Source organism: Xiphophorus couchianus, chromosome 11 (assembly GCF_001444195.1).
Source record: "Xiphophorus couchianus chromosome 11, X_couchianus-1.0, whole genome shotgun sequence".
Taxonomy (NCBI): Eukaryota; Metazoa; Chordata; class Actinopteri; order Cyprinodontiformes; family Poeciliidae; genus Xiphophorus; species Xiphophorus couchianus.
This window is the reverse complement of record NC_040238.1, coordinates 18,029,501-18,051,259: the sequence shown is the minus strand read 5'-3', so window position 1 is coordinate 18,051,259 and position 21,759 is coordinate 18,029,501. Positions and strand designations below refer to the sequence as shown.

Sequence of the window (21,759 nt, the reverse complement as noted above, 5' to 3'; positions counted from 1 at the left end):
GTAACGAGAACCACGTGTTGTCCATCTTGGTCCACCAACACTCCCCCCCCCCGGCTCGTTTCCCATCTGTGCCCTTCAGGCCCTCACTTGAGTCACCTCCCACTTTCCTCTTCCTTCAGAGCCCGTCTGTTTTTGTTTTTGAGCCTGGGCTCTTTGCACAGGAAACTGTGTATACATTGGGAGCATTCAGGAAAGGCAGGGAGAAGCTTTCCCATCAGCTCCAACTTTGAGAACATAACGGAGGGGAGAAAAATATATATAAGAGGGGTCAGTAACTCTTAAACTGGGAGAGAAACAGATGTCAGCTGTTCTCCTCCTCCCATAACCTGGTCTCCCTCCCTCTTACATAGTCTGGACGCTTGAAAAATCCCTGCCACATCACTGCCACGAGGCTATCCCTCAATTCAGAAAATGCAGAAAGTCTTTCTCATAAAACAACTATAACCATGTTCCTAATGGATGGGTGTCTCAGCTGCAGAAGGAACCAGTGAGAAGAACAGACTGGAATGAAGGAAAAGAGGAGGAGATAAAAGAGCAGAGAGAGGGAGAGGAAGAGAGAGAGAGACTGGGGGTGAAAAAACAACAGGAAACCAAACGATTCTAATGCTGTTTCTGCAAATCAGCTCACATAAGTCAGCCGAGTACCATGAGGAACAGTCCCGCCACGTCTTTTCTCGGCTCATCTCCTGAGGAACTAGCCATGTAAAAAGAGTTGAAGTTTGAAAAGTGACGTCAGCACCAACTGTGTGGTCTGTCAGGGTGCGAGCGGATGCAGGCGTTTGGGAGCTGTGTGCTGGGATTCTTGTGCGGCTGCCTTTTGACCTACCATCTCAATTCTGTTTTTTGGGCTCTTATGGATCAATTCTGGTGGTTTCAGGGAACGTTCTGTTTCAATCTTCTGGACTACTAACTGGAGCCCACATGAAGAATAAAGGAAACAAGCAGAAGACCAAAAAGAAAGGAAGTGAGAATGTGTTCGGCTGTGACCTGACAGAACATCTCCAGGGCTCAGGACAAGATGGTAACGCTTGCTTTGAAATCTAACACTGTTGGGCAATTAGCACTTCCTAGCTAGACAATATGTCCTTGGCTGGTTTTTTTACGCAGACACAGAAAGAAATAAGTTTTGTTTTTTACCTTTTAAACTACTTTGGCTGTTTTAATCTTTTTTGCAAACATGCCATTTGTGAAGAAAGACAAAAGATATGTAGTTTTTATGTAAGAAACAGTTTTTGTTTAAAAGACTACAGATGTTTTTTTTTTTTTTTATCAAAATACATATGTTTTCGATTTATTATGAACATTCATTCACCCATTGGCTGCATTTAATGAACGCAGGGTGGGGCTCTTAGAGTCTTTTTGTGTAAATTTCCTGTTGTGTACAGCTCCTATGACAAGTTTCATGTCATAATTAGACTAGATATTACTATTAGTTTTGTATGGTGGGAAAGTAAAAGGACAAAACTAAAGGAAATAACACACCAATGTGTAAATTTAAGAGAATTTTTTAAATATTTATATATATAAATATAGATTTTATTTCTGTCTTCTCACAACCTTTGTTGAAAGTTTCCCTACATATGGAAAGCTAAGTGAACAGAAATCACACAATCAGACGCTTTAAAGATAAATTTAGACCTGTTAGATGGGATCGGTGTGAGGTGGAGCATTCAGAGCAGGAAGTGAGGGAGGAGGTGTGGGTCAGAGTCTTGTGTCATGGCAGCAGCAGACATATTGTCCTTGCTGTTTGTGGGCTGTGGAAAACCTATGAGGCAAATAACCCCTTTCTTTCTTTCTCTGCTTTTTTCTTTCTTTTGTTTTTTGTTTCTCCTTTTCTTTGTTGCTTCCTGTTTTTCTTTCTTTTTAACTTTAAGATGAAAAATGAAAGCAATGTCTTATTCTGCAGTAGTCATAAGCGCAGAGTAAACAGAAACTTGAGGTTGTGTTTGTCCTGCAGTGTATTTCGGTTTGATCGGAGCTCATAATGCACCATATTTTTTTAAGAGTCATCTGACCCAGACATGGATCAAACCATGATTAATGAGATTAGAAACTAACACCATGTAAACCCTTCAATAAAGGAGTAAATTTGATTAAAATGAACCATGAAATTTGAGCATTTTGTTTATCGTCGATCTCCGCATTTCGCCAAAAAACTTGCTTAACAACAAAAGTAACCTTCAATGAAAAGATTATGTATATTTGTGTATTTTTGTATACTGTATTTGTACCAAATTGTCATTAATGGGACAATATGACAACACTTGCATATGATACAGAGTTCTGAGTTGGTAAAGGTCTGAATTGACCCAGAGTCCAAATGTATTACTTAACCTTAAATAAATCTTGTAATCTGCTGTTTAGCCATTAGCAATACAAAAACACAACTTGTAATAAGTTTTTAAATATTATTTAAACATAAATAAAAGGAGCATAAATAAATCGATTCTTTAAAAAAATCCTGTGATCCAAATGGTTAGCCCTTACACAATGCTGTTCTGCAGCAGACTCTTTTCCGTCTGTTCAGGCAGGCTGACATCATCTGTGTATTTTTTGATATGTTCATCTCTCTAAGAGGCAAAGCGCAGACAGGCTGTCTAGCCAGGGTGTCAAACTCCAGTCCTCAATGGCCGCTGTCCTGCGACTTTTAGATGTGCCTCTGCTGCACCACCTGAATAGAATAATTAGGTCATTAGCAAGGTTCTGGAGAACTGATCTACACAAGGAGGAGGTCATTAAGCCATTTCATTCCAGTGTTTTGTACCTGTGGTACATCTAAAAACTGCAGGACAGCGGCCCTCGAGGCCTGGAGTTTGACACCTGTGATGTAGATATACAAATGAAACCAGCTGTATCTAACGTCCACCATGCTGCATATAACAGAATGTTTTGCTGCTGCAGATGATTGAGCCATTTACTCTGCTACTCTGCAAGAACAAGAACAACCTATTTAATTTATAGACAAATTAAATAGGTTGTTATTTTCATTTCCACTGCAGTTAGTTATATTAGTTTAAGTATTTTTAAATCACTATGGAAAAGCTATTTGCCTGCATAAAACCTCTGCTACAGCTCCATTTACTAGTTTGATTTTATTACTTTAGTATTGCTTTCTGTTGTAGTGTATTCAAGGGACTTGAATGCCTTAAAAAGTGCTCATATATAAATGATAATTAATACTATTATTATTAGTACTACTACAAATTACATTTTATTATTTTGTGATTATAAAATTTGCAACTCAAACAAAACAAGTAAATACAAATAAAAAGAGGCACAGTTTTTTTCAATCAAAATAGAAAATGTGCAAAATGATTTTTATTTAATTACATAAAAGTGTTTATTAAATTTATGTTTGTGTTTGGTCTGTGTGCTGAAATTTCACTTAACACAATAGTACTGTTGTTGTGAAATGTTTTTTAAAAACTGCACAGCTCTTAAGGGATTTAAAAAGTTACACTCAAAGAGAAAGCTACAAATATAAAAATCAGTGAAAAAAGAAATGTCTGAAGTTATCCCATAGACTGTTTTTTTTTTCAAGTTTAAAAGCTCTCCACAAATTATTACATGTACTGCCGTGTCTTCAGAAATACATCCAAACTCTAACTATATTTGTTGCCAGTCCATGAGAAAAGTTCGCCCAGTGTCTAAACAGAGAGGAGCTAAATGACAACCCGGGAGTCGCTTGTCTTTCAGATTCTGACCACAGGCAGGCAATTAGAAATCCAATTACTTAGGTCAGAAAGACGAGAATTTAAATATCTGTTGCTTTCTGCGGTGAGCTGTGAGAAATTAACTCTTGCCAGAAATATTCGGGCGTTCGTTTTTGCGGAGGAAGGGTTCTGCATCTTTGTTTCCAAAATATTTCAAGTTAATACCAGAAAATCAGGCACTGAGAGAGAAAGAATTCAAAATATGAATAATGTACCCATGGAATTAGCTGTGCATGAATCTGAAACTCTTACTAGCCAAAATAGATTAAGTGTTAAATAGACTTAACACAGGATAGATTTCTATTTTGTGCTAAACTTGAGAAAAACGAATGAGGATATATTTTTTTTTAATTAAAAAAATAAGTAGAAGTCATGTATGTAGCACTATTGAAGGACAAAAACTTAGATTTCTGATTACATGTCACACTGCATCACAAAAATACAAGACCTTAAATCAAAACTCTCTAATTTATTGCTTAAAAACCTTCAATAACCTAGGAAAAAGATGATTAATCTGTTTAAAACTGTCAAATCACATGCATCATTACCCAATACTTGAAGACAAAGCTCACTGATCTGTTTCTGCGTCACAGCAAACCTTGCAAAAACCCCGGTGAATAAAAATGAGCTGTAGTTGCTTATTAGTATCATTATTAGTTAAAGTGAAACTGTGGTCAGAAAAATCACACATGTGATTTCACAGACACTTTAAAAACCACAGCCAGGCTTGTGCTGAGCTGTTTACTGGGATGGTGGGCTGTTGTTAGGAAAGCAGTGTGTAGGTCAGTGGTAACATTACAAAAGCCTATTTCTATTAGAGGAAATGTCGTAAGTAATACCAGCCACAAGGACTGGGTGTGTCAACTTTCCTCTGAAACAAACAAACCATTTTTAACTTCCTGCCTACGTCCACCTACAGTCATCGACCCTGAGGAGCAAAAAAGCAGGCGTGTATTAAAACAAACCACATCGCATGGATTTACTCCTCTGTGCATTGTTACAGTTAAAATGTGACTATCAGAGCTGTTTATTTTTACTGCTTTGTTCCTACTGTCTGTGTAGTGGAAAGAAATTGAGACATACTAAATGAAATCCAATCTCTTCAATAACATGCGATTTCCTTCCTTAAAGTTCCTCAGGTTCTCCAGAAGTGTGCAGAGTTTATTGAGCAGTATGGGATTGTGGACGGGATCTACAGACTCTCAGGTGTCACCTCAAACATCCAGCGTCTCAGGTACTCATGACAAGAAAAAGATGTGTGAAAAAATATTTACCTACCTTCAGGTTTTTTTCTTACGTTTTAGCCTCTTTTCTGCACATACATTTTTCAAAGATACACTGTGTAAATACAAAATGCAGTTTTCAAATGATGATTTCATTTGTTGTGTAAAAAAGGATAACCAAAGCAGCTCAGTCCAATAAGAAAGAGTAATCCCCCAAATCCCTATTGAATTGTGAATTTGCTGGCCCTTTTTTATTTGGATGCTAGATTAAATTTTACTTGCCAGTCCCAGGCCTGAGTACTGCCATACCTGTAGACTAAAGACATGCTTTAAAGAGCACCTATCTGACAACATGGAGGGAGCAAAATAAGCACAAAAAGCAACAATGAATGCCTTATTCAGACCCTAATATCTAGAAATTCAAGAAAATATGAGAAACAAACTCACTGACACTTAAAATGATTGAAAAGGTTACCATCACTTTTTTTATACCCCACCAGGGAGTCTTTTTGTGGGCTCTAGTGTCCCTTATTTTTTGAAAGTAGGCTGACAGGAAAGGAGAAGACATGCGGCAAATGTCGCCGGGTCTGGGAGTCAAACCCGCGACGGCCGCGTCGAGGACTCAAGGCCTCCAAACATGGGTCGTGCCATCCCCTACGCCACCACGGCACGCAGCAAGGCTACCATTTCTAAGGATGTGGGACTTTATCAACTCCCAATGCGAACTGTAACCCTCAAATAGAAAAAAACATGAAACAGTTGGAAACTTTTCCAGCACTGATTATCCTACCAAAATTACTATAAGATCTCATCAAATCTTCAGTGTTCATGATTAAACAATAAGAACAAGATTGGAAGTAAAGCATATCAAGCACCAACTCGGATTTGCCTCCCAAATCCAAGTTGGTGTATCTTTATAATCCCCAAGACTTTTGAGAAAAAAATATTCTTTGGACGTTTTTTACAGATGTACATCCTTTTATAACTGGTGCAAAATCACCAAAGCATTTCCGTTGCTGACAGTCACAGATGGTGGTGGTAGTGTGATGGTCTGGGGCCACTTTGCTGCTTCAAGACTTCGACAGCTTACTGTAGTCCATGAAATCAAGCATAGAAGTAATCCCCAAGAAGAGTCTGGCCAAGTAGCTTCGATTATGCAGCAGGAAAGTTTCCCAAAGCACAGCAGCAACTTTAACAAGTAGAGGTTTTGAAGAGATAAAGACTAAGTCCATATTTAAATCCAAACAACTTCATTTTAAACAGGCTGTTTATGCTAGAGAGCATCCAATGTGGCCAAATTACAACCTGTAAAAATAGTGAGTCAAAATTCCTCCACATGGATGTAAAAGATATGATGCTAGTTAACATAAATGCTTGATGACAATTGTTGCTGCCAATGGTGAAACAACTAGTTATTAGATTTACCGCAACAATTAAAATCATCATCAGTTTATACGTAGTTTTCTAATGATAAAGTTGTTTGATGACCAGAAGCCTTTAAGTTATTCATAAATTAAATTAATATGTAAGAGGGCAAATGCATTTTTTGCAGCATTGTTAGTCATAAAATAACAAAAGTCAGATAAAATATGAACAAATCCTTGAACGGCATCCTTGAAATAAATGAGATTCTCCAATTTAGTGTTTACACCGTTTCCAACAACATCGACTAGACGGATGCATCTTAGAGCCTCAGAGGGCAACAGAAGTGAGCTGGGGTGCCAAACAGTCCAGTCATTCAGCTAACTCGTTGTGTGTGGATGTTTTTGTGCAGGCAGGAATTCTGCTCCGAGGCGTGCCCTGACCTTACCAAGGAAGTATACCTCCAGGACATCCACTGTGTGGGTTCCTTATGTAAGCTCTACTTCAGGGAGCTGCCCAATCCTCTGCTCACATACGAGCTCTACAGCAAATTCACTGTGAGTACGTTTAGTTTCATCTGCAGAATGTAAAAATCCTGTATGAATGAGCCGGTATGGCTGTGGATTACGCTAATGTTCATCTTGCATTGTATTATTTTAAAGAGACAGATGTTCATGTACATGAGGTAATGATTTTTTTTTAAGTATTATTGCTAGCTAAAATAAAAACAATAATTTATGTCATCTGACTTCCATAATGGAGGAAAAGACTGTAAGCAGAACAACCCAAATCTGGCCTTTGGGAAAATAAAATTTAAGTATTGGCCTTCATGAAATATACTTCTTGTTTTTGTTTCATACGTAGCCTCACACATCACCCTGAACATATTGTTCCCATCATGAAACACGGTTTTGACTTTGCTGGGATTCTGATCAGAGTTCATGGAAAGACTGATGGAGCTTAGCACAGAGAAAACATGGGAGAAAACCTGCAAGAGGCTGGGACCTTTAAAGCTACAGTGGAATGGTTTACATCAAAACATATCTACGTATTAGAATGATCCAGTCAAAATCCATAAATTCACTCCTACTGAGAATCTGAGATATTAAATCAAATGTTATGTTACTCAGTACTTAAGTAACCATTTCACCGACTATGTTTACTTGAGTAAAAATATGTTGAAGTAGAGCTACTCTTTCTTGATTACAACTTTTTGGGCACTCAATCCATCTCTGTACTGTCGTTTAAGATTTTTGCAAGCTGTTTAGTCAGTGTCTTTGTTTTTGTATTTAGAAGGGTTTCATTATCACAATCTTCCCATTCAGTTCCATTAAATACCTATCAAAACAATAAAATTCTTAAAACCAGAGAGATAAGGCTCAAACACTATTGGTCCAGAATAAAAGACACAGTGTGTTTGAACTTTTTGTTTACTTTATTTTAATTTTATTTTAGTATATTTTCTTTTGCTTTAGCTCCTTTTGTTGGCTGGGATGGGGGGAGTATGGGAGGGGTGGAGATGGGTGGGGGGGTCAGGGGGAAAAATCTTAAAACTCAGATCCTTCTCTGTATAACTACTTAATGTTGTATACTTTATAGTACCGATATTGTCAACATCGGTTTCACTGTATGTTTACTTGTTGAAGGATTTAATAAACATGGAATAAAATGGGACCAGATCCTAAAATATACCCAAAGTCGAACTGATAACCAGCTAAGATAAAGTGTAGGTTGTATAACTTCTACACTTGGTAGTAAAGAAAAGTTTTTGGCTGCTTCTCTAGATGAATGCAAATATGAAAGAGACTTCAGTAGGAGAAAATGGGACAAAAATACCCAAGTGTAAGAACTGCTTTCTGTGGAGCAGTGTGTGTACTTTGACGGGGTTATTTGCATACCTTGGCTTTCTTACATCTCTGGCTGGCTGTGCCTGTAACTCCAGCTCTCTGGTATGCTTTGAAAAGCGTTTCACTCTCCTGGGGTACTAACAGAAATCTGGCTGATCACAAATCTCTCACCCACAAAGACTGGACATTCATGGTTGTATTTTAATGGATATTTCAGGTCACCTAGGTGTCCTTATTTAGTCAAAATGAAAACGTTTACTTTTTTTTTCAGCCCGTAAACGATGTCCGAATTTGGCCTGAAACAAAGATGTTGAAAGTCAGACTTGTTTCATCCATTTGATAAATCATGACAACTTCTCAAACATATTCAGACATGAGCAGATACTTTTGTGTGAACATCTTCAAATATCATTTTATATCCTTTGAAAAAAATTGCACTTGGATGGTTTTTGTTTGAAGATTTTTTTTCAATGTACTATAATGACTTCAATAAAACTTTTTTAAAAAGTTCAGTGCTGTTGGTTTAATTACATGCATTGCAGCACTTCTATTTTAATATTTAATGAGTATGAACTTGAATGAGTCTGTAGCTGGATGGTTCCTCAGAGAGGGATTGCTGCAGTGACCCCATGCAACCAGCTGGGCCTCCCCAAAACAATGTTAGCAGTCATCCTTAACCGCTAACATTGTAGCTGAGTTAGCTATTATTTTGAATTTCAAATCGAAATTCAAAATAATATGATTTGAATCAAACTAGATCTTAATATAACCATGTAATATGGTTATAATGGAATGAATTTGGTTGACTTGAACTGAATTATAACCGATTTATATCCTATATATGTGGACATAATTTGAACTTGTTTGTGTCATGAATGTTGGTAAGTTTCAAATTTATTTGCAAAAACTTTGGAGAGAAACTTAAAAATATATCAGACATGACATGACTGCCATTGTGATTATCTTTGTTTCTCACACAGGAGGCTGTGTCGTTTCAAGGAGATCCAGACAGACTTTCACATATTCAGACAGTTATCAAAGAACTTCCGTCCCCTCACTTCAGGTAAACCCCACATCTTTCGCTCTCAGTTCCTGAAATATCAGTCCAGCTTGCTTTTACTGACTTTAAAGCTGTGAAAAATACGATGAAGCAACTTTTAATCAACTGTTCTCAGGACTCTGGAATACCTTTCCAAGCACTTGGCCCGACTTGCTACCTTAAGCGCCCAGACAAATATGCACACGCGTAATCTGGCTTTGGTTTGGGCTCCAAATCTGTTAAGGTGAGTTTAAATCCACGCAAGTACTGGAAATATTTTAGGCATACAGTGCTGCATAATATTGCTGCATAATATTTGCCCCCTCACAAGTCTCTTCTGTTTTAACTTTTTTTGTTACATTCAATGATTTTTATCATCAAACAAATTTTAACGTCAGACAGAGTTAAGCTAAGTCAATGAGTTTGGTGGAAAATATGAACTAAACTTTAGATATTTAGCGTCCCAATTCTGAATGTGTCCACCATTATTTTTTCCAAAAAAAATCTTGTGATTAGGCTTTTAATAGATTTGACATGTAGTGCTTCTATCATCTCACACAATATTTTCGGATGTCCTACATTACCAACTTTATTTTTAAAACCTTACAGCTGTGCGGCATTTCGACATCTGCACTTGTGATTTATGAATAGTCATAAATAACTCATCTTTGCAGGTTTATGATGAAAATGTTAAATCGCTGACCTCTTTCAGTCTGGAATAAGTTTCAAAGCAACTTTTAAAGCTTTGAAACTTCATCACACTGCATTGTGAGACATTATTCACAAATGGAGAAAATAATAGAACTTAAGCTTTATAGCTTAAGTGGCCCCATTTAGGGTGAATGTTAATAATCCAACAATTAGAAAGGGACTGGGCACAAATGTCATCAATGGTAGTGTTTCCCCTTTCAACAAAATAGACGTCACCCCAGCAGCCAAACATGGTGCTGGTAGTTTGATGGTCTGCTTTGCTATTTCAGGGTCTGGATGAGGTGACATAATTTTTGTAATATTCAATGTTTTACTACCAGACCAAGGAAAATGGCTGAATCAAAAATAATTTTGTAAATTAGAGTGAGCCACAGTTCTTCCACAGGGAGCAATTAAAAAAGCATGATAGTAGTTTTAAGCACGAATGGTGGCACCAGTAACATTTCTGTTACGTTGGGCCATTTTGTTTAGATTGTTTCATTTTGGTTACTGCCCTTTGTATTTAGACAGGCCATCTTTGTTTGCTATTAATTCCTGTTGATGTTCTGAAACATCTGAAGATTTTAAAAAAGCCAAACCTGAGGAAAGAAGGCAAATACTTATTTGCATGACTGTCATTCCTCTTCTTCTACTTTGCCTCTGCAAATGCATTTGTAAATGCCCTGCTTTTGAGAGACGGTTGTAATCAGCAGTTTATCCTTAAAATCCTACATCTTGTGTTTTTTAGATCCAAGGACATTGAGACTTCATCTGGTAATGGAGACATGGCCTTCCAGGAAGTGCGAATACAGCAGTCAGTGATCGAGTTTATCTTAAACAACACAGAGCAGATCTTCAGTGGTGATTCTGATCAAACAAAACCCAAAGAAGGTATATCCATAAACAGTTCTTTCAACACTAAAATAGTAAGAGATTTTTACTGATACTAATAGAATATACTTTTGAAGGACCGAGTTTGATGTGTGCAGAGAAATACGCCACTCTCCCGATCAGTGGTGGGAGTGGGCCGATGAAACTGATGAGTCTGGAAGAAGCCCAGGCCCGTTCCTTAAGTCCAAACCACCCAGTACACAAAGAACGTCAGCGAGAGAACAGCCTACCTGATACCAGCACTGCATCGCTCTATCACACGGTCATAGAAATATCAGACAAGTAAGATCTAAATTCAGCTTTTCAAGTTAAAGATTGATGTCTCACAGGATAAAATAGCAGAAAATATATTTGATATCACTTCTTTTTTTGTGTTTGTTTTGATTAGGAGGAGGTTCTCTGGAAAATCTAAAAAGTGGAAGTCTATCTTTAACCTGGGAAGATCTGTGGAGTCAAAGGGAAAACTCAGCCGCAATGGCAGTGTGTTCATCAGAGCACAGGGAGCATCAGGTCAGGCGTTGCTCCATTTGTGTACTATAAACATACAAAAGTAATGTTCTAACTACAAATACACTGGCAGACTTTAAACTTTACTGCATTCTCAGAAAATAACAAGAGAATGCAGACAATAAGATTAAATAAATAAATAAAAAAAGGGCAACAGTGTTTTGTATGCTTTAGATAGAACATGTTTAGGGTTAGTGGTAAACAAAGACTAGTTCCATAAAAACTAAAATTTTGAAGTGCAACCATGTTAAAATCATTTAGAAACAGGCCTGGGACTCTGAATAAACCCAAAACATTCATATCAATTTGTCCTGTTTGACTTGAGGATGTAATAATGTGTGTCATTTTATTTAAAAAGATGAAACTTCCAAGTATGATGTTACAAAAAGTAACAGAAAATTCCCCTGCAGTCCAACACCAGTGTGAAAAGGTTTCTCAGTGACACAGACTTCAAAATTCAATATAAACACACACGGTATAATATAATCTTCTTTGCTAATCTTGCTGGAAGCTTTTAAAAATACAAAATGTGCTGCTGTTAGCTTATATTGCTTTTAGCTTTTCAGTTTACACTAGGTTTTGAACATAGATCTGGAAAATGTTTAAGTTATGCTTTATGTCATCTCAGATACAGGTTACAACTTCAGGGATTAATAAAATTCACATTTCAAAATTTCTAGCATCACAAATGTAAAGAATATATGATAATGTCACAAACAGCATGACTCAGTTTATAGATGCCTATAAACCTTTATTACCTGTCCTGAGAGAAAGAGCATTTTTTATAGCGATGTCAAAAACAAGATACTAAAATAAATTAAGTACTTATGACACCAAAACATTAAGTTAAATATATTGGGCACAACAGGATTTTCATGTCCATATTGTCTTAAATTATTACTTATAAAATAAGTGGTAACTTTTCATGCATTTGATTTTTCTTTTTACAGAAAAGGCAGCTCTGCGTCCTTCCAAAAGCATGGAGTCCTTGTGCTCCTCATCTCCAGGTGAACCCAGTCTTAAATACTATATATCATAGCTGTGCCTTCTAATACAAAAACTTTTCACATTTTGTCATGCTACAAACACAAATGTATTTCTGGGAATGTCATATAACAGACATGTACAAAGTAGTGTACAACTCTGAAGTAAAAGAATCAAAGGAAAACAGTGAAATCTGAAAAGTTTGGCATGTATTTTTATTCAGACCTCCTTTACTCAGATATCCTTTTATTAATTTAACTTTACTTAGTTTAATACAAATTAAATAAAGGTAACTTGTATCACATCAACATATGATTTGAAGTTAGAATAAAAACTATTTAGACCTATATGCAAAATGCAAATTATGACACGGCACGAAAATGAATGTTCACTGATACTCACATCTAATCTATTGATTTGAGCTGTTTTGTAAAAGCAAATGTGCAAAATGTGGAGTCTTTAGTTTGACTAAGCTGCTAGAGGCATAGCCCAAAAGTCCTGCTGTAATTACAGTGAAATGTGGTTCTACAAAGTATTTACTCAGGAGAACTAAAAGTTGGTCCACACCTTTCAGAATTTATTTGTAAAAAAACTAATAAATAAAAGTCATATAACTTTTACCTTCACTACAGCTTCACAATTATGGGCTACTTTGTGTTGGTGCAGTACATAAAATATAAATACACTGATGCTTGCAGATGCAATGTTCTAAAGCACTGTGGGTATAAACAAAAACGTAATAACTGGCTTTAAGAAAAACAATTATGCAAGTATTTTACTATACAAATCTTTGGTTGACATTATGTTTTCTATTGCACAGATGATGACGGGGCAAGAAGCAATACCTCAGCTGATGGATCCAATAGTATTTTTATTCCTGATGTGAAATCCAGAACACTGGGATCTGACTCACTCTACGATCTCAACGAACATAACCAAAACTGGGAGATGAAAGCAAAGAAAGGTGGTGCAAAGGCCAGCTGGAGCTCTGGCCTGAACCAAAAAGACTCACCGGGAGCTTCCGCTTTTCAGAAAACAATGCCAGAACAACTCAAGGTGTTCAAAGGGGATGACCTCAGCAACTACAAACCGAGTTCTCCGAAAAACAGGAGGATGCTGTACTCTGGCTCCTCCCGGCCCTCGTTCCCAGGCAGCTTCTTTCCACTGGAGTCTTCGCCGAGGCACCAACGCAGAGCCGTCAACATATCTGAGCCTTTTGCTGTGTCCGTGCCCTTACGTGTATCTGCTGTCATCAGCTCCAACAGCACGCCTTGCAGGGGGCTCAACAAAGAGAAAGCAGCCACTTTGAAGCCTTGCAGGGAGCCTACAGAGCAGAGCAGCCACTTTAAAAAGAGCAACACGTTCCCTCTGCTGGAGCCGAAAAGGCAGGAAGGAACAGAGAAGAAGCACACCGAGGTTCTGACCTTCAAAGTGTCGCCAGAGGGTAAGGAAGTCTCTTTTGCAGCTTTTTAAGATGGCTTCACTTCAGCTAAGTGTTTTATTTGACATGAAGGAAAATTTACATTTCTTTCAGATAAAGACAAACAAACATTGCAAAAAAACGAAGGAGAAAAGATTGTTTCTAAACTGGAAGAGCTACCTAATGCACAAAAAAGTGAAGACAAAGATACAGCGCCATCTTCTGGGGAAGACATTCACAATCTCCCTAAAGATACACAACTGGTAAATTATTTTCTGTCATGTCAGTTCTTGTTATTTTCCTTAGAATGATGAGATTTATAGTTAAGCCAAAAACTGTGCACACTCCTGGGAGATTTAGAGTTAAAGTTACTGAAATGTCTTAAATGTTTTTAATAATACTGTGCACTGCTGACAGTGGAGCTTCAAGACATCTACATATGGAGTTGTAGCCGTTTCCTGAGTTTCCCTTTCCTCTGCACAGCCCTAGGTCAATTTTTTAGCGGTGCTTTTCCTCAAACCAGCTGCAGAGAGTTTCTGCTTTTTCACCTTCTGAGTTGAAGGTGAAAACTGTTTCTAATTAATCAATGCAATTATGATTCTTTATCTATTGCACAATATAAGGTAATATTGTTCCCAAGAAACATGTTTGTCAAGTTAAAAGACATGTTTCCTCCCAGTCTGCTTCTGGTATGAATAATATTGCACCTTGTTATTATTTCATAACAAAACTAAATTTCATTTGGACTTTTACATTTTAAGCATGCTAAAATCCAAACCCTTGTTCAAAATAAAGTCAAAAAATAAATATTCAGTCACTTTGTGTGATTAATTCGTGTTTCCTTTTATCTCTCAGGCTGTTGAACCTGCTGCTGGGAAAATGCTTTGGTCTGACCTCCATCAAGAGCTGATGATAACTGAGCCTGAAATCAACCTGCTGCATACGACTTTTAAGCCGGCTTTTGCTTCAACAAGCACCAAGTTAACAATGGACGTCAAGTCAAAGCGAAGCCGCAGCTCTCCATCTTTATCTTTGCTTTGTAAGGAGACTTCGTCGAACGCCTCTTTGGGTGAGCGTGTAACTGCAAATAGACCCGACTCAAAAAGAAAACAGCCCTCGGAATCAGACCTGTTGTTTTGTGTTCACAAAAACTTTGACGTCCAAATTTCAAGCACATTAGACGCAAAAGAGAAACTGAAACCTTTACATAAAAGTGCACCAGCTTACACCAGCCAATGCCAGGTTCCTAGGAGGGAAACCAGGGAAGGCTGTGTTAGAAATCCTTTAACGATAGAGGACGCCCCACAGGTCGCAAGCTTCTCAGACAGTGCAGACAGACAATCTGAGAAACAAGAGGACACAAAAATATCACAGGATGAAGTAAAGAAAAGTGTGAATCCTGAGGTGGAACCCTGTCAGAGACTCTCGGTGTGTTTAGAGGAGAGACGAAACATGCCAGAGCTGGCAAACTTTGATGATGAAGATGTATTTGGAATGAACCTGGAGGAGCTGGACTTGGTGGAGTCCTGGGAGGATCTTAGCTCCACCAAGCAGTGGGTTACTAGTCCTCTGCACTCACCTGATGTTGAGGAGCTGTTTAACCAACTTTCCCCCTTCAGTTCTAAGGGAGAAACTCCAAACCCAGAAGCTTCATCTCCTGAAAATGTTCCTCAGAATGTTGGAGCTAATCCAGAAATTAAATGGACCAATCTGCCATTGGTGCCCAGACGAACGAGTTTGAATAACAATAATGCAACCCAACCTCCAACAGCAAAGAGCAGCACAACAAAACCAAAGAATACAGCATCATCTCAGAGATTCATCAGGCAAATGTCATGTGAGACAACAGTGCCAGAGAAAAAAGAGGAGCATGGCTCTTTCAGACAAAGACCCTGCTCCCTTAACTTAGACCTTAGCCATCGATGCATAAGAGACATTTCAAATCAGCAAAATCGCAAGTCGTCTGAGTTTTTTTCTGGTCCAAAAGGCTTGCTGGCCGCTTCTGGAACTGTGAATAAAGGACATTCTGAGTTGGATCTGTTTCTAAATGACAGACAGGCACCTCTCCGCCGAAACTCTGCCCCAGTCAGTGTGTCATCGGTGAGGACAGCCTTCATGATAAAAACATGTCAGGTCAAAGCTGTGCCCGTTGTCCCTCCACAGGTGCAGTACAGCCAGATACCTCAAACAAGGCAAGAAAGTGATTCTGGCACTGTGAAGGAGCAAGAAAAGGGATTCTCAAAGACAAGCACAGACAAAAGCACTGCCATCCCGCCTATGATGATGTCGGACCTAAAGGAGGAACTGGAGAACAAAGAACCACCCCATAAACACCAAAAGCATGCAAATGTTCAGAAATCAGCTGAAGCTGGGAAGAATGCCACCCCAGAGCTGCCAGTCATAACTAGGAGACATGCCCCAAGTCTGGAAGTGTTTGTAGATGGTCCTAGACCCAACAGAGGAGCACTGCTACAAAGGCCATCCTTTAGAAACCGGCAGAGACCTCAGAGCCTCATCCTTCTCAGCCCCCCTTTCCCGTTCATGGACTATCCAACATCAGGGGACGATGGCAAGCTGCTATCATCCATCAAGAGTCTAAATGACACGTCGGCACTCAATGTCTTTTCCAAAGAGATGACTGAAAACTTCAGGACACAAGAGGGACTCGCTCTGCAGAATAAAATGACGATTCCGAAAAGCGGACAGAGACTAGAAACATCAACCAGCTGCTTCTACCAGCCTCAGAGGAGGTCCATGATATTTGACAGCAGGAGTCCCAGGCAGATCGAATGACTGCGAGTGGGTTTATGTACATAAACTGTACATAAACAGTACAGTTTATGTACTGTAGGTGCAGTACATAAAGTAACTTTGGAAAAAAGAAAAGATTATGATAATAGTCTATGGGATGAAGCTAAAGTGATCCCAAAATCAAAAAGAGGAAGCCATAACTCAGATCTCTCTGATATGTGAGACTAGGATCAATATTTTTATTCATTCTCTTAGTCCTCACTGGTATTTTTTTATACGTGTAATCATATTTTTTATCAAATGATATTTTTATTCCCAGATAGAGTTTCAAATTAAATTAGAGCATAAAAGTACCAAGTGTGACACTATGACCACTGACAAAATAAATGACATCAGATTTATTCATCATCTCACTTGATAGAGCACGGAATATATGAGGTAGCAAGTGAACATTGTTATCAGTGTTATCAAGGTGGAGTTAGAAGTAGGAAAAATTGGCAAAATTGGCAAGTAGGAAAAATTGGCAAAAATATGCAAGTTTAAACAGAAGATTGGGTCAGAATACTGCAGCTCCTCTGGAGGTTTATCGGTCTGCAGCGGTCAGAATCTGTCCAAAGTGTCCAAACATTAAGTTCAGTAGAGGGCTGTATAGCTGCAGACCAGTCAGGGTAGATCATAAAGTTATGTTTGAAGAGTTTTAAATATGCACAGAGTTTGCAGCTTTGAGGTTAGTTCAAACATTTCAGACTCAACCTGTCTACTAGATAATAAATCAGATCCAAGAGAGCATGTGCCATGACTGCTGATAAAATTTAGGCTACTGTAATATGTTAACTTGATGGCAAGATGACCTTTCACTGGGTGATAATGACATATGTAAAAAAAAAAAAGAAAGAAAGTGGGAAGCAGGTTCTATCCTAAGATGTGCACAAATTCCATGCATTTAATTCAGAACAAACTGAAGTCAATCACATATTGCTCTTTTTTCAGAAATTAGCTCTGCAGCATATGGTAGTTAAACTCACTAACTTTTTTCCCCCCAAAACCCATTTGCAAACAAACTCACACAAAGCAATGATCTCAAGAAGACATATTCACCTCTACAATACTTGCAGGGCATGAGCATTTTTGTTGATCACAACACAAACACTAGATGGAGCCAGATGATCCAGATTTAGGCCTGTGGCATGTAATTCAGCTCTGAGATCATCTTTTGCATGCAGAGGAAATGTTCCTGTTAGTGAAAGGTTTCTGACACTGAAACGTGCAAGCACAGTTTATATTCTGTAACTTGTTGAGTTCAGGTTAGTCCTAATCCATTAAAATCCAAAAATGATCCAATAGTTTTGTCTCCTCTGGGAGCTCCAGGGATGGAGCAGGATTATTTTAGAGGCATAAAAGAAAAATCTGATGTAATGTTTTATAGTTGAAGCAAAGTGCTACCACACAAAATCAGTGTGTTAAACAGGAAATGACATATCTCTCAAGAATTATCTACTGAAGAAGGACAACTGAAGTCCTAAAGGAAAATATCGATTAAAACTGTTTTTATGAAACAAACTTTTTATCCCTGAATTTAAATCACTTGTAAATGCACAGGATACCTTATTTTATGTTGAACATACTTTGAATGCTGTTGAGCTGACATTGTTTTTTTGGTTTTTTTTGTTACCACAGTTTGGATGAGCAGGATGATTGAGTGTATCTTTAAACTGAGCATCTAATGTTTCCTGTTGGTTTTTATAACTCCTGTTTGCTTGTTGAGACTGACAAGAATTCAATATGTTGTATGAATTTACATAAAAACATATCAGTGTTATAAGATTTTGAGGTGAAAGTCTTGATGATAGCACCTGCAGTAATGTACATATTATTACTGATTTTGTTACAAATCATCAGAATAAAAAAGCATTAAAGTGTTGTGACAATACATTTATTGAACGGATATATATTTTAATATTTTTATGTGACATCTCATGTAAATGCAGTGCTTTCTGAAATTATTTTCATTATTGGCGCTGCTATTAAAGATATAAGGCTTTAAAATAAATTTCTTCAGTTGATACAACACATCTGGAAATTGATTTTGTTTGATGTTGTATTATTTTTCAAAATCACTATTTAACCACAGTCTCATTATTAGAAAAAAAAAATTAATTTTAACAAAAATCCAACCATTAATTTGATTTTATGTATGAGGTGGGGGGGGAGTAGGGTGGAGAAACTACAACTGAATCACAGATCTATTAATCAACTCCAGTTCTGTATCTTGTAGTTCTGATGCCCTGCAGGTCTTAAATGACCTTCCTGTTTAAGAGAAGATGAGCTGAGAATCTTGATTTCAGATTATTAATGAGCCTCGGTATAACCTAAAAATCGGAAATCTCTAAAAACATTAAAGCAGAAACGCCTTCGAGAAAAACAAAAATGTCTAAAATATTTAAAACTTCTGGGCTCCACCGTTATTTAGGGCTGGTCCAAACGAACTCAGCGTTTGCCGCCAGGTGCCGCTCCTGTGCAGCAGAGTACCTGCCAAGTGGAGGAGAAAACAGGCAGATTTGAAACTAACAGCGGACAATCTTGTTCTTGTGCATTTTACGGGTCTGAAAACTATCACCCAAACACCACGACACATAAGTGGCAGGTGTCCTGATTATATGTGCCGGCGGGGACTCCACCTCTCATGTTACAAGCCTGGATCGGTTTGTGGTAAACGTGTGTGTTTGTGCGCATGGGGTTGTCCGTGCGTTCTCGGATGAAATCACACAACTTGTGCCCTCAATTTTTTTTTCTACTTCAAACAATGCAATCCTTCATTATACCACTACAGTGAAATTAAACTGCAAACATATCAGTCACATTTAAAACCTGCAAGTCAGGATATTAAAAACTTGACTCAGATATTTAAAGGCTAAACTAAACTTTTGCCATCGATTTTCTTACTTCACAAAATAATTAAACTTCTAGGCCCTTTTGATTTTCATTTTCGGGGGGGGGATCACTGACTTGTGAGTCTGCTGGAATTAATCAAATCCACTAAACAATCAAATATCTGCATATATCCCAGAGGATCTTCCTTCACACCACACAGAGGCAACTCTTCCAAACGTCTCTTCCATGTCTGCGCAGTTCATTATTTCTGGACCTTTGACACCGCTTGTGTATGGGCCGAGAATTAAAAAGGGCGCATTCTCAGCACCCTGAAAAAGGCAAACAGGGTGCGCGGTGCGCGTCTTGAATATTCAATTAGAGCCGGGGGGACCGAGGGAAAGCGGAGCTGCGTGCCGGTCCTTCATCTTAAAGTACTGATTAGCTGTTAAACAGATTATATACAGCTGAGTGGGTTCAAATGTTGCTGCAGAAAAACAACCGCAGTTCAAGGCAAGCGGCGAGCTGCTTCCTGTTCCTGCAGCCACTTCAGCACTTTTGTCGGCAACAGCAGCTTTTCTGAGACAGGATCCTGCTCCGTTTTTGTCGAACAAAAACATTTTATAGAATAGAAACTGTTTTTAATCCATTTCTTAAGGTCGAGTTGGCTACATGAAGATGAAGCACAAGCCTGCCTGTTCGGATTATCTGGCTGCATTCTTGATGTCAGTGCTAAATTAATTCATTAATTCCTTTTTAAGCCACTTGCATCCTCTTCTACATTTTTTACTCTAAAAAAACGTATTCGATCTGCGAGATCTGATGGCAGATAACAGCTTTGCGCGAAATTAGAAACATTCTTTGCGCAACAAACTAAACAAAATAAATGTATATGTCATCAATAAATGATTTCTTTAAAAACAAACTTAAAATAAAATCTTTCCCCTTTTAAGAAAACATTTTTTTTAATTATTCCAGTCGAAGTTGAAGCACACTTTTGTCTTTCAGAAACTGGCAAGCAAACTGTTTAAAATGCTCCTATTCTATGTTTATTAAATGTTTTGTTAAACTTTATTTATCGACTTGTTAAGTTTTGCTACTTTTTATTCGAAGCAAAAGAAGTTTAAACCAGTTTGAATGTGCAGTGCCAGAGCAAGCCACGCGGGTCCAAAAAAGAGCCCTCATTGAGAAGCCACGTGTCCGTTTCCAAAGCCTCTCCAACTTAACCACCTCCTTTGTACCACTAACCCACATCGGCAGCGTCCCTCCACATAAAGGGATTTGCAATTTCAAGATATTTCAGCTTAAATGTTTTTGACAGTTCCCCCGCTTTTACCTCGGCTTGGTTATTTTAACTGTGCCAAATGGGTCACCTTGGGTTGCTGTCTGCGCGCAAAGGGCTTTTGCGCGCATTCAGTCTGAATTTTTTCCAACTTTCCTTGACGGGGAAACCAGCTGCTGGTCGTGAAAAGACGGCTTATTAATTGTCCTTTGTCATGCAGAATTGCTTGATTTCTAAAGAAACGTACAAAGGCTCTTTTTCAGGATTCAAGTATTTTGTTTCGTGCGTATTTTTCAAACCATCGAATCAGCTGCAGCGCCGCGCCGTCTACCAGACTCTCAGGTACTGACTGCCTGCTCCCTTTGTCCCCTTTTAATGCTGTTGTAAATCGTGCAGACTGATTTGTTACAAGCTGTTCTTTTAATCTGATAGATAAGAGACATGTCAAAGAAAGGCCGTAAATAAAAAATTAGCCCGAATAAAGACAAGGGCGAGTCTGCTAGATGGGCGCCTGTTGACTCAAGCGGCTCTCCAGCGTCAGGGGAGCCCTCTACTCGGCTCTGTCAAGGTTACGTCCACAATTCTTCTTTTCTTCTTTTTTAAAAGACACCGAAGTCCTTTTTGCTTCAATGAATTGATCGGCACAAAATTAAGAATAAATAAATTGAGCATTTGGGAACAGCGAGCGTATAAGCTCCCCCAGGGCGCATACCCCCGGGCTATTGAATGGATAAAGGGCGCTTTGCAGAGCACGTCGTGAGCAAAATGGGGACTCTATGGTGCAATTAACAAAATAGCCTAATCCCATATCTTAACAAATGCAAATATTAGAGTTTTGTTAAAAATGTTTAAGTGAACCATTAAAGGAAAGTTTGCTGGCGAAATTCAACATCCATAACAGACACAGAGATGCAGATTATACTCTGTACGCAATTAAACAACTGATTTTTCTCTCTTTAAGAAAAGTTTGAGGCAAGTTTATATTGCAGCAAACATCTTTCAAAGGCTATTCAAGGCAAGAAAAACACATTTCTTAACCAAAGCCTTGAGTCAGAGGCTGGTTTCAGTGGTGCGTAAAATAGGCAAACAAAACTAAAACTGCGTCTTGAACAACTTTTGTTGTTGTTTTTGTTTATATGTTCTGTACATTAAATAATAATTTCATAACAATAGCTAAAAAAT

General features: G+C 38.2%; 1 protein-coding gene across 1 annotated transcript; it reads left to right on the top strand.

Annotated features, from left to right (window-relative positions):
• Positions 1–257: 257 nt before the first annotated feature.
• Positions 258–16,557, top strand: arhgap31 (Rho GTPase activating protein 31). Its single transcript, XM_028031102.1, has 12 exons — positions 258–1,021; positions 4,845–4,947; positions 6,711–6,855; positions 9,126–9,208; positions 9,321–9,428; positions 10,623–10,765; positions 10,843–11,047; positions 11,154–11,275; positions 12,223–12,279; positions 13,077–13,700; positions 13,791–13,939; positions 14,532–16,557. Exons 1-12 carry the CDS (start codon positions 922–924, stop codon positions 16,467–16,469), a joined length of 3,777 nt encoding a protein of 1,258 aa, XP_027886903.1. The 5' UTR covers positions 258–921; the 3' UTR covers positions 16,470–16,557.
• The last annotated feature ends 5,202 nt before the right edge of the window (positions 16,558–21,759 follow it).